This window comes from Strongylocentrotus purpuratus, unplaced genomic scaffold, assembly GCF_000002235.5.
Source record: "Strongylocentrotus purpuratus isolate Spur 01 unplaced genomic scaffold, Spur_5.0 spur5_scaffold_16, whole genome shotgun sequence".
In the NCBI taxonomy this organism is placed as follows: domain Eukaryota; kingdom Metazoa; phylum Echinodermata; class Echinoidea; order Camarodonta; family Strongylocentrotidae; genus Strongylocentrotus; species Strongylocentrotus purpuratus.
This window is the reverse complement of record NW_022145601.1, coordinates 22,629,937-22,649,176: the sequence shown is the minus strand read 5'-3', so window position 1 is coordinate 22,649,176 and position 19,240 is coordinate 22,629,937. Positions and strand designations below refer to the sequence as shown.

Sequence of the window (19,240 nt, the reverse complement as noted above, 5' to 3'; positions counted from 1 at the left end):
TCAAGTTTAATGCACACATCTTTGTTAGTGCATCGTAAAAAATGATTTCATTCTCCTGTTACAAACAATTATATTTCAATACTAGAATGCAAACTTTATATTATGTTAATCGTTGCTAGAAAAAAACATTTTGGCTTGTCCTACCTAACAAACACGTAATGAAATTATCCAAGCTTCAACGGTAGTGCTTTTCTCATTTATATACTTTTATTTTCTTAAAACCATTGTGATGAGTAATTGATTGTCCGATATCCTTGTTCAATATATCATGCATTTATTCTAATGCCTAGTTACCATTTCGGTTTGCAAAACAAACATAAATATATCATTGCTGCATTTATAAAGTGTAACCATAATGTAAATGTGTGAAAAAGAGCTTTTCACCGATTGTAATAAAGACAAAAACAAAATGTCATCGTTATTTCTTCTGACTAAGTGTTTTTCTTTTTAATATTCTTGCCTTTTATTGTCTTAATAACCATTGTGATGAGAAAGAATTTAGACTGGAACGTTGTTCAATATATCATGCATATTTCGAAAGGAAAAATCTAGTAATACATTCCGTTCTTGTTTAGCGCATAACACATTGTGATACAAAGAGCTTTGGAAATTATTACACTAGCTTTAGCCCGGCAGCCGTTTTCAGCGCTCAGTGCGTTTCAAGGAATATTCCTACCAGGTACCCAATTACCTCACCTGGATTAATTGAGTGCCTTGAGTGTGGCAAATGTAGATTAATGTCTTGCCAAAGGACATTAGTACCGTTACCATTTTAGCCCCCAAACCAAAATCTTTTATGTGCTGCATTTATCAAATGCAACTATGTAACAATATACATTTTTATAAATTTAAAGGAATTCGGATTATATCTTGTCAATGACGAAATGTTCATATTCATCACTAATATTTTACTTTTGTTTTGCACCCATCCAAATCAACGCATCAACGTAACATTTAAAAAATGCTACTACAAAAACAAGCATAACCTATTTGTTTTAGCTTATATACTGGTGAAATGCACATTCAATTATGAGATACGAGTATAAGATACGAGTATTACCTATTATGATCACTTTTTTAAGATATTGCCAAACAACATCTCAGATGTTTGTTGTTGTTGTTTTGTTTTGTTTGTTTTTTTTTTTTTTTTTGGGGGGGGGGGGGGGGTTGGGGAAGACACTTGGTATTGTTGGATGGGAATTTAAAAAATGACGTCATGTTCTATATTCGGGCATGCCGTGTATCGGAGAACCGTCGGTCGTAGCTTGGACGTGAGGGGAGTCATTCACATTGCAAGGCTGCTGTATCACGATCTGCTGGCAGTATGTGTTATAAAAGGGTTTCTATTCCGTTTTCACCCTCTTGCTTTGATAAAAATATTTTCATTTACTAGTAATTATTATTGCTCAAAATGTACCATTTTCCCACTTTGCAAACCCAAACCATGCAACCACACGTGACAAAGCAAACGAGGCAAGGCACATACAACTTATCATATAACAACAAATCGCTCTAGTGATTTCAATGATCAACGGTTTTTTTTTCATTCTCCTTGCGACATAGGCTATGAATCATCAATCTATATTTGGGACCCCCCCCCCAATAACCAACCATAATTATCATGGGCGGCGATCCCGGGGGAAGGGGGGGGGGGGACACGTCCCCCCTCAAGTTTTTTTTAAGGGGGGATCATTCCTCCCGGAAATTTTGAAAAAGTGCACACAAGAAGAAAATACCCGAAAATTTGGGGAAATTTTTGACAATTTTGAAAAAACAGACCCATTTTTAATGGTGTTTTGTTAAAAATGGGACTAATGTTTAGGGATTTTGTGTGAAAAAGTGACCCAATAGAGCGGCACACACCTGTTTGTCTTAATATGCCAGTACCCCCCCCCCGACAAATATCCTTCAAAATGTACAAGTACATATTGTAGAAAATCTGTACTCCGTTGTTATCACCGTGATACCAGCGGAATACAGATTTTCCCTCGCATTTCGTCCCTCCCCCCTGTCATGAAAAGAAATCGGCGCCCCTGATAACTATAAAGTGACGGCACATTACATTACGTCGTGACCGAAGCCAGTGCGAGTTTACTTGCATGACGTGAATGTCATAACGGATCCAAGCTTCATTCGTTTTCCTCGTTCTTCAAGTTGCCACTGTGAGATTGAGATCTTGGTTAGAAATGGAAGGGGTTTCCAAATATTGTTTGATTTCTTTGTGCATCGTCGTCTTTGTCGTCGTAACTACCGTGCCCAACTTGACTACGGCCCAGGACGTGCCAGAGTTCATTCCTTATTCCGGTCTAGGGCCCTTAAAATGCCTATCAGCTCGTAATATCGCTTTGACAAAAAAACAGAAAATACAGATCAAGCAAGCAAAACTATCGGGCGTGATTGAAGACCTGAGCAGCAATACAACAGCATTGTACATGCGTACTGAGCCTATTGTCACAGGCTTTACCGACGATCAAAAGAAAGCCATCGCCTGCAAATATGGCGAGATGTTCCAAGCAATCGATTACGAGGCCGAAATACAACATTCAAGACGAAAAAGGCAAGTCCAAGGCACCAAGATCTGTCCAGCACATGATATTCAAAGTCTCCTTGTGTTTGCCATGAATACCGACAACAACGTGGTTCAAATAGTTCAGGTATGCCAAATTTATAGCCTTTCAGCTCTTCTCCTTATTATGGCAATGTAGACATAACAAAACATCTGGTATGGGTATTCTTCAAGAAGAACATTTTGCAAACCTTAATACATGTAGATGTGGTCAGCACGGTAGATCAGCCTAACATCGTCTCAGTGGAACAAACAACAAATTAAAGCTTACTTTCTATTCGCAATATTGATTAAGACCCCAAAGACAGATTTATTACATTAAACATTCCTAATTAGAAGCTGTATTGCCCCTCTCCCCCACCTCTCTCCGGGCCCCAATTTCTTTCATTCGTCTGCCTATCTCTGTCTTTCTCTCTTTTTTCATCAATTTTGCCCGGCGGCATCTTTATACCATTTGTACAGATAGACCATGAAGCACCTCCATGACTTTGGCAGTGATTATTCTAAACTGCACAGAGTGGGGCTTCGTCCCGCTCCCCCCCCCCCCCCCACTCAGTTCTATTTAGGGTACGCGTATGCTCGCACCCCCTATCTGAGGACTGCCAACATTTCCGAACCCCCCACCCTTTCGCGGGCTTTTTGCGGGATTTGCCTGCCTTGGAGACCCCCTAAATACGGAAAAATGCTCAATGTACCCCCCTAAATTCGGAACAATTTATCAGGATTCCAAAGAATCGAGAGAGGAAAAGAAAAACACCCCCTTTTTAAAGAAATCTCCGGGTGAAAAGTCAAATACACCCCTTTTTTTTACAATTCTCGGGCCGGACTTTGTCGCACGAAAAGTACCCCTTTATCGGACATTTTGGTAACACGCATGCGGTCATTTCGACCCCGGAGTGGGGGGGGGGGGGGGGCGGGGGCTTCGTCAAATTTATAAGATCTGAGGACATTTTGTACCATAATGCCATCTATGAACTGGATACGCGTATGAACTTGTTACACGCTATAATTATAGCTGCCATTTATTTACACATATTGGCGGTTTTTTTTTTGCTGTCGTTTACCGCGGCATATTTGAACGAGCCTTCATTGTTTTTAATTTCAGATCCATCCAGACTGCCAGCAGATCGTGATACAGCAGCCTTGCAAAGGGAATGCCTCCCCTCACGTCCGAACTACGACCGGTGGTTCTCCGATACACTGCATGTCCGAAAATAGAGCAATTCCCATTGTCGCAGTCCAGTTCACCAATCGCGGAGTGACTGGATTCGGCATCGAATTCATTGTAGTAGAATCCTGCACCGCTATTTTCGATTTGTAGGCCCGGTATTAATATCTTGAAATAGGGAACCACTCCTTCACTCCGCCGGAGCACCTCGATGGTGTTTCGACATTATTTTGTTCCGGCGACAATTGCTCCGGGCTTTTTTTTTTTCAAGAATGTATGGTTATAAGTTTAGGGGTGAATTTTGGTTTTAAAGGCAGAGTTCGTTCGTTCGTGTCTCCTTAAGAGTACTTTTTTTCTCCCGAAATTTGAAAAATTGGCCGATCGATATTTCGTTTCGGGGGGGGGGGGGTCGACCCCCAAACGTTTTTCCCAAACGAATTAAAAGAAATTCCCAGGGTTTTAGTTTTCTTTCAATTTCATTTTTTCATTCATATCATCTTCTTAGCTATTGCTATTGCTGCACATATTTTTCTTTTACCGGACGATCAATTTTCATGTCTGCTATTTGAATACAACATCAGCCTTTGAAATCAGGTCTTTGAGAAGGTGGACAGGGGGGGGGGGGGGGTAAGGGGAGTAGGTGAGTGTCATTGAGGCTTGAGGGCTCGATGTTAATCCAAAAGATTAATCCGTTATTAAATAAGATGATATCTTAATTTCACCCCTGTAAAAAATAAATGTATAGTCAATACGAGAGACCGAGATGAATTTGAACCCGCATACCAATATCATAAAATACTGACAAATAGGAATACAGACATACACTAATCAATTGATCTGTCATTGAATATTCGCACGGCAACTTCACTCCAAATGTTCAAAAACCAAATTAAATCACTCCCTCCACTTTAATGCATGCACTGGTACCTAATGTTTTATCATGACTGATTACAGTTAGTTTTGTTTGTTTGTAATTGTGTAGTCTGTAGTCGTTTTATTTCTTACCTTGTACCCTTTTGATTTTATGTCTGTTCTTTATGGCATGTGTATTTGTAAATGTATTTTGTATTGTGTCAATAATATCTTAAATGTTTAATATTTCAGGCCTTATGTTCAGTTTGATCTAGTTTTTAAATTGTTTTAGTTCGCTTATGGTATGTTGTTTATATAATATTATATAATTTGTTTTCTACAATGTATTCTATTTTTTGTAAATCTTTGTATGTACAGGGCTCTTTTGTAAAGCAGGCCTCTGTCACTGAAAAGATTACCCTGTTTTTAAATAAAATTGAATAAATAAATAAATAAATATACCACAAAGGCCTGAATAGAGGCCTTGTGAACTTACGAGCGATACCGGGTCAAAAGAGGCCCACTTTGAACGGCCTGAAGAAAAAAAAATAATATAAGATATTTCTATATCGTAAATTGCATAATGCCTCTAAGCGGTTAAAAGAAATATAGGTGACTAGTCAAGGAAACAGAAGGTCTGTTTTTTCTACCGTTTAGCACTCATAATTTATTTTTATCTGACAAAAAGTGAGGGGGGGGGGGGTATCCTCCTATACCCACACATTTTTTCAAAGATGGCACTTGAGATGAGGATAATTTTGTAAACGATTATACTAAACTATACTAAAGTACTTAAAGTTCGGGATATTTTAAATTTACAATTTAATAGGGTGTCTCATGTTTCAGCTGAATAATAATGAACTGCCCCAAGCACTATCTTATTTGCTTAAAGATGAAGTTGAGTTCTGGTCATGCGATTGCGTTGTGAAAGAAACGGTGTGGAATCGACCAGAAAAGGTTGATCATCTAGCATACAAGAATTTGTGTGTATTGCAAGGTTCTGGAATCATCAAAATGATATGAAATTTGGCCAAGTCTTGGTAAAGTTACAAACACTGTACACAGAAAAATGTATATGGGACTACACGAACTCGTGGTGTAAAAATCCTACCCGGATTTTTACGATGTTACATGACATATTTAGAATATGAAGGCATTTGAAAAGAGCCATGCTTTGCAGGGAACATGTCTTATCTGATGTTCTTCCACACTTCCATAATAAGAATGATAACGCTCACAAATTATTTTTCACCTCTTCCCAGAACTCAACCTTCTCTTTAAGAAAATAAATCAAGTCCACGAATATCCTACCCGACAGGCGTTTTCCTATCACCTTCCTAGAACGAGAACACGCTTCGCTCAAAATACCTTAAAGGCAGGCTTTACTACTTCAGCCAAAAGGGATTAGACCACCCATCGAGCCAGCGAGGTCTCTATGACAGGTGGCTATCTCATTAACTCAGCTCTCATTTAACATAAGAAAAAGAGGATCATGGGGGACCAACAGGCACCGATTGGGGAAGTTTTCTATATAGAGGGAGCAATTAGCTACAAGTAGGACAGTGTGCCTTTAATATATATACAGGTCCTAAGTTCTGGAATTCTCTCGATTCTGTGATTAAAAGGTCTGTAAGTGCACATGTATTCAGAGGAAAATTGAAAAGTTATTATTTGAATACATATTGTCCATCCTGATTCCTGACTATTCTTATCTCCAAGCTGTATACTTTTGTTCATTACAATGAGTAAATAACGGTATGACCATGCCAACTATGTTTATAATATACTCATATCGAGAACAGCTATATTGTAATATTGTTTCAATAAGCTGCAGATATATTCCCTTCCCTTTTCCTTGTCTTTTGTAGTTTATTGTGAGTATCGGTTCATGTATCGCTGTAATCTCCCTTTCCCTGTTTTAGCGTGTATTTGTATTTTATAAACTTTACTTTACTTAATTATGTCATTTGTAGTTTAATGTGCCTATCCACAACAAGCTCTGCTTTTCCATAGGCTCCGCCACTATATCTCTTAAGTTCAACTTAATGGGCAGTATTCTGAATAGTGTGTACCGGTATTGTATTATAATCATTTTCAATATGTTGTTACACTTTTTGTAAAATGAGATATTGTGGAAACCAATAAAAAAATCTATCTATATCTACTGTACCATATGTAGACCTGTCATTGAACACAACATCCCAGTTTGGTTGCCACACCAAAAGAACCATATCTTAGCTCTTGAGGCTATTCAAAGACGATTTACTCGTTCTTGTTTTCCATATACATTTCTAACACTCTTACATACGAGCAACGTCTGGAGAAGCTAGCTTTACCACCCTTGTATAATCGTCTCATTTATTTGACAGTGTCATGTGTTGTAAAATGCATCCGTAGTTGTCATGATGTACCAGATTATGTTCTTCCCATTCCCAGTTCAAGACGCTCCCATAGTCTTTTCTTCAACCATCAACTTGCAAGATCAAATGCTCTGAAATTTTCGTAATACCTTTCCTAGGTTTTGGGATACTTAATGCTACGGTCACAAAGGTTCGTACGAACGATAATCTCGTACGTATCTCCCCGTTTTCTATTGTCTTCCCGAATTTCCATTGTCTGAAAATCGTTCGTACGGCGTTCGTAGCAGCTCGTAATGGCATTTGTGACCAAATTGTCAAATTCCGAGGTAAAAAAAAAAAAGTGTCCTCCTACTCTCTCTCTATCGATCACCCTTTATTCTCGTTCTCTCTCTCTCTCTCTCTCTCTCTCTCTCTCTTTTCATCTCTATATTTCTATTTCTCTCTCTCTGTCTCTCTCTTTGTTACTTCTCTCTCAAAGCGCATTTATTTCTTCTTCCTGTTAGATCATCTTGAATCCTCTCATTTTCCCTTTCTTGTAAACATGGCAACTCCATGCAATGGAATAACTCAATATTAGGCTAATTATCAAGGACTTCTGACAATACTACATAGGAATGAAAGTTTGGTTTAATGAAAAAGAAGAACACACACTCACACATAAAAACTGTGACACACTTGACAACAAGATTGATGGGCCTAGAACATCGATATGTTTTTTTTTTATTAAGCCGGCAGCATATACACAGCCGTCCAAGCTATGTTACCTCCCCCCCCCCCCCCCCCCCCGACACTTAGAAAAAATATTTACAAATAAAAAAAATCTATTCATTATTAAGAGGCTCTATATATAATTGTATCCGGCCATGCGCGATTGATTGCGGGGATTGTCCGATGCATGCTCTAGAGACATTGCCCCGTGGTCAATATGTAATACTAATTAACCGACATCCTTGTACTTGAACCCTGGGCCTAATGATAATACTACTCCGAACCCTCACTCTAGGCCTTATTACCTTGTTTTGATATACACCGTCATAATATATATTACAAATTAAAAAATCTATAAATTATTAAGAGGCTATATATCCGGCCATGCGCGTGTGATTTTGGGGATTGTCAATTCATTTCATTTCTTTTATTTCATTCTCCATAAAAACATTAAAACATACAAACATGATATACAGATAAAGATCGATAACAAGAAAAATACAAAGGGAAGGAGCAAACAACATTTTATGGGAATGTGGGGTTAACAAAAAGGGCAATTACACTGTGAAAAATTTGGGCAATATTATTTCAACACTTTGCCCAACGTTGTGCCATAGTCAACCCAACCATCTATTGGGCAATGTTTTGCCCAGTGGTATTGGTAAACGTGAGTACCCGACTTCACACGTGCATAATTGTTTCGTATTTTGACCAAAATTTGGGCAAAGATATGACCCTTCAACTGCCCGACTACGGTAGCCCACTTGTTGAGAAAATCTTGATCAGCTGTTGGGCAAAATACGACAAAATTATGCAAATATTGCCCCATAGATGGTTGGGTTGACTATGGCACAACGTTGGGCAAATTGTTGAAATAATATTGCCCAAATTTTTCACAGTGTAGCCTTATGAACGTCAACCCCTTAAAAAGTATACACTGTATTGTTGAGAAAAGGAAAGCAGAGAAAAACCTAAACACCAATACAAAAAGGGGGAAAAAAGAAAGAAGAAGGGAAGGGGAGGGGGAATACATTACAAAGTGCATTAAATGGAAAGTGACGTCATTTATTTTGAGATTGAATACAATGATAACAGATGGGATTTATACAATCGTTTAAAAATATTCATTGAATTAGAGTTTTCCATATTAAACGGGATATTTTTCCATAAAATTGGTCCTTTGAAAAAATTTGTATTTTTTGAAACATTTGTACGGATTTTAGGAAAAATGAAAATTACCAGCATTACGAGTTTCATGAGAATGTATTTCAAAATTGAATGTAAATTTACATGACATGGACTTCGGCAGTAAACCCTTGGAACACATAAACAAAAATATATCAATATTAAAATTATCTATATCATAAACATTGAAAGCTTTAATCGTTAAAAGAGTGGCAGAGTGTGGGCATTGAACGGGGCTTCGTAAATTTTTCGAACAGCCTTCTTTTGTAATACAAATAATTTCGTCATAAAATAATCAGAAGCATTTGACCATGTAATATTACAATAATTAATGTGTGGAATTATCAAAGCATAATACAACATAATCAAAATATATCGTGGGAAGTATCTTAATCGATAAATAATACCAACTCCTAGCAACTCTGTTACATATGACACCAATGTGCTCATGCCATGTCAATCTATCATCGATGTAAACACCGATAAATTTAGTGAAAGAAACACGACTTATAGCTTGTCCATTAAACTGAATAATCAAATTATCATTTTCAACTTTTCTTTTTGTAAATAACATAAATTGAGTTTTATCAATATTTATAACTAACTTATTATTTAAAAACCAATTATTCAATTGATGTAATTCGACAGTAAATGTATCTAATAACATGTTCAGATTACTTCCAGACATGAACACACCGGTGTCATCTGCAAAAAGAATAAATTGTAAGAGTTTAGAACAAGTAATGATATCGTTTATATAAACCAAGAAAAGTAAAGGACCCAATATGGACAATTGGGGCACTCCGCATCGATTTTGCTTATTTGAAGATTTATGAGTATTGATAACTACAAACTGAGACCGGTCTAACAAATAACTCTTAAATAATAATAATACATTTCCACGAATTCCATAATCTTCCAATTTGCTCAACAAAATATAATGATCTAATGTATCGAAGGCCTTGCTCAAATCGAGAAACAACTCAACCATGTATTCTTTAGAATCGATAGCTTTACAAGCTTTGTGAATAAATTCAAGAAGCGCCATCGATGCGGAGTGTCCCGAGCGGAAACCATATTGATTATCAGACAAAAATTACATGAAAATAGAAAATCATTGAAACGTTTGTATAAGCACTTCTCAAAAATCGTTGAAAATAAAGGTAAAACAGATATTGGGCGGTAATTTTTGGTATGACTATCATCACCTGATTTAAAAACTGGAATTACTTTTGCTATTTTAATTGAGTAGGGAATACACCATATGAAATACAAGAATTAAATATAGAACATAATTGTGGTGCAATTATATGAATGACCTTTTTAATGACACCAACATCGATTTTATCATAACCGGGACTAGTACCATTTCTTAAAGAACAAACAATATCAATAATCTCTTTACAAGTTAGAGGAGAAAAAAATGCAGTCTTATCATTTCTTTTAAGTTTCTTATGATCAAATGATTTAGAATATTGAACATTATTTGTTAAATTGTAACCAATATTTACAAAATACTCATTGAATATTTCTGATACTTCATCTTTGTCTGTAATTTTTGTACCATCGACATTAATTTCATCAATACATTGTTTAAAACATGATTTTTAACCAAGAGCTTCATTTATAGTTTTCCATGTTGCTTTCATATTACCCTTATCGTTATTAAATTTATTTTTGTAATATTGATACTTACATTTTTTAATTTCATTTGTAATTTTATTTCTAAATTGTTTGTACACATTTTTCCTGTATTCAGTGGGTGACTTAAGGTACTTTTTGTATAAACGCCATCTTTTCCTTATGTTTTTAATATATCTCTATTCATCCACGGTTTATTTATACATTTACTTTTAATTAATATTTCTTGCATGGGAAAGCATTCATCATATAAACGTAGAAATTTTGCCAAGAAGAAGCTGTACCTAGCATTAGGATCACTTAGTTTTAAATTCCAATATACATCTTTCAAACGGTCATTAAATTTAAAAATATTTCTTTCATTCATTATTCGTTTAAGTTTATGCTTTTTCTTTTCATTAATTCTATTGGAATAAGATATACTGAAAACAGGAAAATGATCACTTATATCAACCAAAATCACACCACTAAATGTATTCTTCATATCATTTGTAAAAACATTATCCAATAATGTTACAGAATGATCAGTAATACGAGTGGGTTGTGAATAAGTGGGTACATAAAAAAAGATGTAAACAAATTCAAGAAGGAATTTGCATTTTTGGAAGAGACAGTTGATAACAAATTGATATTAAAATTTGCCATTAAATAAATTACTTTATTTTCATTATTTACAATAGCAAGAACAGAAGATAATTGATCAAAAAAATGTCTCAATAGACTGATCAGGAGGTCTATAGACTACACCCAATATTACATTTTTATCAGATACATTTTCAATTTCAACAAATAAACTTTCAAATGAATCATTATCAATATTTAAATCATCTCTTTGTTTATAAACTAAAGAGTCTCTCAAATAGATACCAATACCTCCACCTCTCTTGTTTTGTCTATTGATATTAATGAAATTATAACCTTTGACGTTGCACATCCCCGTTGATGAGGTTATATTCAACCAAGTCTCAGTAATCCCCAGGACAGAAAATTGAAAATCTAAATTATTCAACAATGATGAAATGCCATCCATGTTTTTCAAAATACTTCTACAATTTATATGCATCATTGAAAAATTAATGGAATTTATTTTATTGAAAGAAAGCTTTTCGTTTAATTCATCTGGTAAGAAAAAAGACTGACTTATCCCAAGGCTATTTTCCTCATCATTCATGGGTGATAAGACATTTCATATTGCATTTAAATCTAAGCTATTGATTGTCCGATGCATGCTCTGGAGATATTGCCCTGTTTTCAATATCTAATACTAATTAACCGACATCCTTGTACTTGAACCCTGGGCCTAATGATAATACTACTCCGAACCCTCACTCTAGGCTTTATTGCCTTGTTCACACCGTCATAATATATATTACAAAATAAAAAAATATGTACATTATTAAGAGGCTCTCTATATATCTGGCCATGCGCGATTTATTTTGGGGATTGTCCGATTATACTATGTCCCTTTTGCAGCCAACCTCATTTTCTGTAGAACTTTGCAGGAATTATGAATTTGTCATGTATGTCCTATCTGTGAAATTTAAACGTCAGCAGTGTCCTAATATTCAAATTATGCAAGGAAATCCGTTTACTTGCTAGACATCACTGTCATACACTATTAAGTGACTGAATGGCTTTTTTTCTTCTTTGGTAATAACATACATACAACTAGCTGTAAAGGGTACATGAGCATTTGTCTACATCAATAGCCAAGATTAAACTGATTGAATCTTTGAGCAGCATAAAACTTATGACCATTCGGTACAATGGTCTGAAAATCAAGACTATTACTTATTGGCTCTATAGCTCCTAAGTCGATTTGACAACTAATAGTCGTTATTTTCCCACTTGAAGACATTTTCAAGCCCCACCTTTTTTAGGGAAGTACTAAATTAGTATTATCTTTCAAATGCCGTTGGAATTTAACCTTTTCATTTTTTGGGCCTGCAAATGGGACATAGTACCTTTAAGTCAACCTAAAGTCCAGTAGGAAACCAAACCGTCACCCTATATCTTAAACAAAATAAAGCCCAAAGAAAAATGTCGCCGGAACATATATATCCGGTCACCATGTTAAAATAAACATAGTCCATACCAATGTGGACATCCTTAAAATCATGGAGAGTTAATAAATTTGCAATGTTATGGCTCTTGAGAAGATCTTTTTTTTTTATAAAAGATTGCATTTCAGTCAAACGCACCATACTCACAGGCCCTTCGAATTATAATGTTTGAACTTTAACATTGATAAATAAAATCCGCATTTAAATACATGGTATTTTACTGACACTACTTCAGATGTACTGTACGTATACTGCAATCTGCAGCTCATAATGTCCCGACTCATCGACAGCCATGGCATGTCCAACAAGGCATCACCAACAGACGGCGCACGATTGATGATGATGCTCGAACACAAGAACCGCAAATTGCTCTATGGACGCCTTCACCGAAAGATGGCGCAATTAAAAATATATTGCAGCAGTCAGTGATGTTCTGTTTCTCGTGTTTTTCTTTTGACAGTACAAGGAATTGTATTTTACACAAATGTAGTGCGCAAATTGAATTTGTAATAGGTTGTGAGTACATGCATCTTGAGGGAAAATGTCTGGTATTAAAAAAAAAACTCGGATCGAAATACAATGCTGAAAGACAGATTATGATTCATTCAAATTGCAATGAAATATTTACTTACAATCAAAATATTGATCGTCTTTGCACCAAATGATTTATAATATTTAGGTCTATATTAAAGGTACTATGTCCCTTTTGCAGCCAACCTCAAACGCTGTAGAACTTTGCAGGAATTATGAATATGTCATGTGTATCCTATCTGTGAAATTTAAACGTTAGCAGTGTCCTCATATTCAAATTATGCAAGGAAATCCGTTTACTTGTTAGACTTCACTGTCAGACACTATTGAGTGACTGACTGGCTTTTTTTCTTCTTTGGTAATAACATACATGAACAGAGTTGTAAAGGGTACATGAGCATTTGTGTACATCAATAATCCACTTCTTGTGATGGCCAAGATTAAACTGATTGAATCTTTGAGCAGCATAAAACGTATGACCATTCGGTACAATGGTCTGAAAATCAAGACTATTACTTTTGGGCTCTATAGCCCTAAAGTCGATTTGACAACTAATAGTCGTTATTTTCCCACTTGAAGACATTTTCAAGCCCCACCTTTTTTAGGGAAGTTCTAAATTAGTATTATCTTTCAAATGCAGTTGGAATTTAACTTTTTCATTTTTTTTTGGCCTGCAAATGGGACATTGTACCTTTAAAACACGTAATTATTCCAAAATTGAATATACTTTAATGTCCCGTAAGGCGCTACAGTGATTTGTATAGTGTTATAAAGACTTTGACAATTTGCTATTATGTAAACTACATTCGGTAATACATTTATGTTCTGCCTAAGCCTGAGTTGCTGGTCACTCTGTATACACCAAATGAATAAACGAATAAATATCAATACACTTTTGGGCAATGCTGCCCTCATTGTTCTGTCTCCTTATATGGTCAAAGGTCATTATGTCTTTTATGCGCTCTAACTGCCACATTTCTTGACAGATTTCTTTCAATTTTCTACAGAGATGCATTATAATCTACACACGTATTGTTTTGGTGATGCTGCTCCTAGTCTTGACAATAGTCCGAGCCACTAGTGGCGACCTCTCTTCGCCATCCTTTTGTTTCAGGGAGGGAAGAGGTGATATCTTTGTCCCTCCTTCGAACATGAGGATGACACAAAATCGCTGCCACTGCCGGGGGGATAAATTCGCATTGCGCGGAAATACAGATTGCGATATTTTTAGTTACCTGTGACATTTTTACTTGGCACCGAAAATAAAAAGCTCTGAAAATTATACAGTATGTAGTAGAAATTGGTTATAGTAAATGGAGGTCGGATGCTTGTTATAGATGCAGTTGTACCGTATTCATCTTGTTTAAAATACATATATTAATATTATCATCTTTCTAAAGTTTTCTTATTTTCCTTCTTCATATTTCTGTAGAGTAAAAAAGGCAATATAATCATGAATATTAAATTATATTTTGTACGGGCCCCGGAATGTGAATGTCATGATCTTCTTGATATATGGGGCACCAACCGTATTGTTCGTTTTGCCATTATTTTGTCATATTGTATTGCTTTCTAGCCTCTTTCCCTTCTCCTCTCATCCGTTCTCTCTATATCCTATGTTTCTATGCTACGCTAACTCGTAATAATTTTCATTTTCCACTCCAGTCTCTTAAATATTTTTTCTAATGCCTAGTTACTATTTCAGTCCCAAAACAAAACTCATGTATGTGCTGCACTTAAAAAATACAACCATGTAACCATATAAAAGTATCATAACAAGAAAGGAAATTAATTTGATATCTTGCCGGTGACGAAATGTTCAGATCGCAGGTATATCGTATTGTGCACTGATGCAAATCAACGCATAAACGTAACATTTCAAAAATGCTACGTCTTATAAAAACAAGCATAACCTACATGTATTTGTCTTAGCTTATATTCAGGTAACATCCACACTAAATTTATGAGATACTCCGACAGTATTACCTATATAATTCCAATGCGGATGATCAAGTACTGTTTATATTGCCAAACAAAATTTCAGTGATTTTATAAGTCACTCAGTATTGTTTTATTGGAATCAATAAAATTACCTTTGTTCTACACAATTACATCATATTGACGGTTTCTATTCTTTTATCACCATCTTGTTTTTTATTAAAGGTTGTTGAATAGTTATTTCATTTATTTGCTAATTGTTGGTCAAAACTTATCACCCTCCCAATAAGTAAACCCCAAATCAACCACATGAGACTATATAAGCAAACGTGCAAACGGTCCACAACAAATCGCTCTAATAATTTCAATAATTAACAGAGCTTTCACCTTCTCCTTGCGACAGTGCCTATGACTCATCAATCTATTTGGCAAACAACAAAAAAAAAACCACAAAACAAACAAATGACCCACCATAACTATTAAATATAAAAGTATCATAACAAGAAAGGAAATTAATTTGATATCTTGCCGGTGACGAAATGTTCAGATCGCAGGTATATCGTATTGTGCACTGATGCAAATCAACGCATAAACGTAACATTTCAAAAATGCTACGTCTTATAAAAACAAGCATAACCTACATGTATTTGTCTTAGCTTATATTCTGGTGACATCCACACTAAATTTATGAGATACTCCGACAGTATTACCTATATAATTCCAATGCGGATGATTAAAGGTTGTTGAATAGTTATTTCATTTATTTGCTAATTGTTGGTCAAAACTTATCACCCTCCCAATAAGTAAACCCCAAATCAACCACATGAGACTATATAAGCAAACGTGCAAACGGTCCACAACAAATCGCTCTAATAATTTCAATAATTAACAGAGCTTTCACCTTCTCCTTGCGACAGTGCCTATGACTCATCAATCTATTTGGCAAACAACAAAAAAACCCACAAAACAAACAAATGACCCACCATAACTATTGAATTTTAAAAAATTTATATTTACTAATTACTTTATACATGTTTTACGTCGTGACCGAAGCTGCAGTACGAGTTTGCTTGCATGAAGTGAGTGTCATAACGGATCCATCATCCAAGCTTCATTCTTTTTCCTCGTTCTTTTGCCACTGTGAGATTGAGATCTTGGTTAGAAATGGAAGGGGTTTCCAAATATTGTATGATTTCTTTGTGCATCGTCGTCTTTGTCGTCCTAACTACCGTGCCCAACTTGACTACGGCCCATGTCGGTTTAGGGTCCCCAAAATGCCCATCATCCAGCAGCAATATCGCTTTGACAGACAAACAGATAAGACAGATCGTGCAAGCAAAACAATTGGGCGTGATTGAAAACCTCAGCAGCAATACAACGGCCTTGTACATGCGTACTGAGCCGATCGTCACGGACTTTACCGACTATCAAAAGAATGCCATCGCCTGCAAATATGGCGAGATGATCCAAACGATCAAGAACGAGAACAAGGGCGAGAACAAGGGCGAGAACGAGGACGTGCTTGCCAATATCTGTCCAACACATGATATTCAAAGCCTTCTTGTGTTTGCCATGAACACCAACAACCACGTGGTTCAAATAGTACAGGTATGTCAATTTCAGCCTTTCAGCTCTTCTCTATTCTTTGTTGAATAATGCTCCTTGTTATGACAATAAAGACATACAAACCGTCTGGTATAGGTATTCTTTAAGAAGAAACTGATAATTTTGCAAATCTCCACTGTAGACCCGGTCCGCAGTGGATCAGCCAAACATAGTTTATGGGAACAAACAACAGACTGAAGCTTTCTTTCTATTCGCAATAATGATTAACACCCCCCAAACGGGTTTGTTACATTGAAAAGTCCAAATTAGAAGCTCTACTGCCCCCCTCCCCCACCTTTCTCTCTACCGGACCTATTATTTCTCATCGCCCGATTGCACTTCAGTTTTGTTCAGATAGGCCTGTGCCGCGCTAAAACATCGCCTTTTTGTTTTTTTGTTTTTTTGTTTTTGTTTGATGAGCTAGTTCGATCGTAGAATATTGTAAAACCCATCGAGACGAATATTGGATATAATTGTTCATAAATGTTTCGTAATCGTATTCATTTATTCAAGGTACTTTGTGAATCCCAGAGACGGCAATTTCTTTTCATGACCAGGGAGGACGAAATGCGAGATTTTCTACAATTATATTTACTTGTACATTTTAGAGGATATTATTAGAGGGAGCGTAGCGACCGAGCGAGAACATTTTTGCATTTGTGTTAGTCTAAACGCTGTACTCTGTGGCCCTCCAGAGCCTATAAGTGTGTTGAAGTCTTTTTTTCAATATTTGCTATACATTATATTCTGCACTTTTCAAATTTTCCCTCAAAAACTTGAGGGGGACCTCCGTCCCCCCGGATCACCGCCCCTTGGTCACTGTAATTCTTTTTATGTGGGCTATTGATAAAGTCTTCATGAAGCACCTCGATGACTACATGTATTTGCCAGTGATTATTCTAAACTGCTCAAAGTGGGACTTCTTCAAGATTATACTATAAGGACATTTTGTACCATGTGCTATCTACGAGCCGATCTATATAATAAATTAGTAACCATCTACTGGTTTTAAACTGGTAAATCAACTGGTAATCATCTACTGGTTTTTAACTGGTAATCATCTACTGGTTTTCAACTGGTAAATCAACTTGTATTTTCTACTGGTTTCCAACTGGTACCAGTTGAGACCAGTAATCTACTGGTCCCTGTATACAACTTGTATTCTATTTGCCCGACTTCAAACTGGTATTTCTACTGGTTTCCAAATGGTATCAACTGATTTTAACTGGTACCAGTTGAGACCAATTGAGACCAGTTCAAACCAGTAGATACCAGTTGGTAATCCTTACTGGTTTCAACTGGTATCAACTGGAATTCCGACCTGGGATATATTCGCATATGACCTAGCTTTGTTGCACGCAGTTGCTATTCATTAATTAACACGTAAAAACTGCGTATGTGTGTTTTTTACGCTAATTTGAACTAACGTTCGTTGTTTCTAATTTCAGATCCATCCAGGCTGCGAGCAGATCGTGATACAGCAGCCTTGCAGTGCGGACTACTCCCCCCACGTCGGGAATAACGATGGTTCTCCGATAATATATTGCATGTCCGAAAATAGAGCAGTTCCCATTGTCGCAGTCCAGTTCACTGATGATGGCGAAGTAGCTGGAATCGGCATCGAATTCATCATAATAGAATCATGCACCAGTCGTTTAATGATTGTGTAGCTAGGTCTGGTATAAATATCGTTTATAGAAAACCACACCCCGCAGGATCACCGTGATGGTGAAATTTTGTACCAACGAAAATTGCTCCGGGTTTATTTTGTCAAGGATGTACTGAGTTATAAGTTTAGGGTTGCATTTGGGTTTTAAAGGCAGGGTATTTCACCGACATCGCTACCACTAACCCTACTTAAATTTAATATAATGAATTTAGATATGTTTGTATTGTGTACAGTGTTCCTTAACTTTGAGAAGTATGTATACACATACATGCATTAGTCAATATTATTTTCGTATTAATTGTTGCAGTTGTCGAGAATTCCAAACTCGATCTAGTCCTTATTTTAGAAAGGTCGGTTTAGAATGTATATAAGGCCTAATCATATCTTTGTTAAAGATGGTACTAGAGATAAATAAGGATAATTTGTTTACATGTCATATAGCTCCGTTTAGTCTCATTTGACAACGCCCCCTATTGTCAGAGTCAGCAGCCTAACATGTTAGCATATGGAATTTTCCCCCCAAATCGTTAAAAATTCATTTTTTGTTTAAACGAAAAGCACATCCACCCCGACGTACGTTATCACTAGCTGTCCCATTGACTTTTGAAAGTTCACCCACCGTAATTTGATCAAAATAGGTTGCAAGCTCGCCATTGCCTATATAACACATGTGAAACAAGTCGAACTTTGGACTCAGTTTGCCAAGCGATTGTAAGGTTTTAGGTCAATCACACGAAGGATACGAAACATGAATTATAATTGATCAATTCTCATCGGTTCATTATGTCCATTTCATCCAACCCCCCACCGTAATTTGTCTATTGAAGATAGGCAAACATTTTGCCGAAGTAAGCAAAAACATGAAAATTCATGATCACCATGGACTATTCGATTATTTACAGAGGGGTGCAATTGTGCACCACATCAAACTCCCCTACTTTAAGTATGTCATGG

General features: G+C 36.2%; 1 protein-coding gene across 1 annotated transcript; it reads left to right on the top strand.

Moving 5' to 3' along the window:
* The first annotated feature begins 2,095 nt into the window (after positions 1–2,095).
* Positions 2,096–4,058, top strand: LOC105437445. The gene is made up of 2 exons (XM_011664039.2): positions 2,096–2,654; positions 3,672–4,058. The coding sequence occupies exons 1-2, from the start codon at positions 2,187–2,189 to the stop codon at positions 3,885–3,887; spliced, it is 684 nt and encodes a 227-aa protein (XP_011662341.2). The 5' UTR covers positions 2,096–2,186; the 3' UTR covers positions 3,888–4,058.
* Positions 4,059–19,240: the final 15,182 nt, after the last annotated feature.

What these genes read in the sequence shown, in the direction of transcription:
- LOC105437445 (XM_011664039.2), top strand. Translation starts at nt 2,187, where the DNA reads ATGGAAGGGGTTTCCAAATATTGTTTGATTTCTTTGTGCATCGTCGTC. An exon ending in ACGTGGTTCAAATAGTTCAG is followed by an intron (nt 2,655 to 3,671) that starts GTATGCCAAATT and finishes TTTTAATTTCAG; the next exon opens with ATCCATCCAGACTGCCAGCA.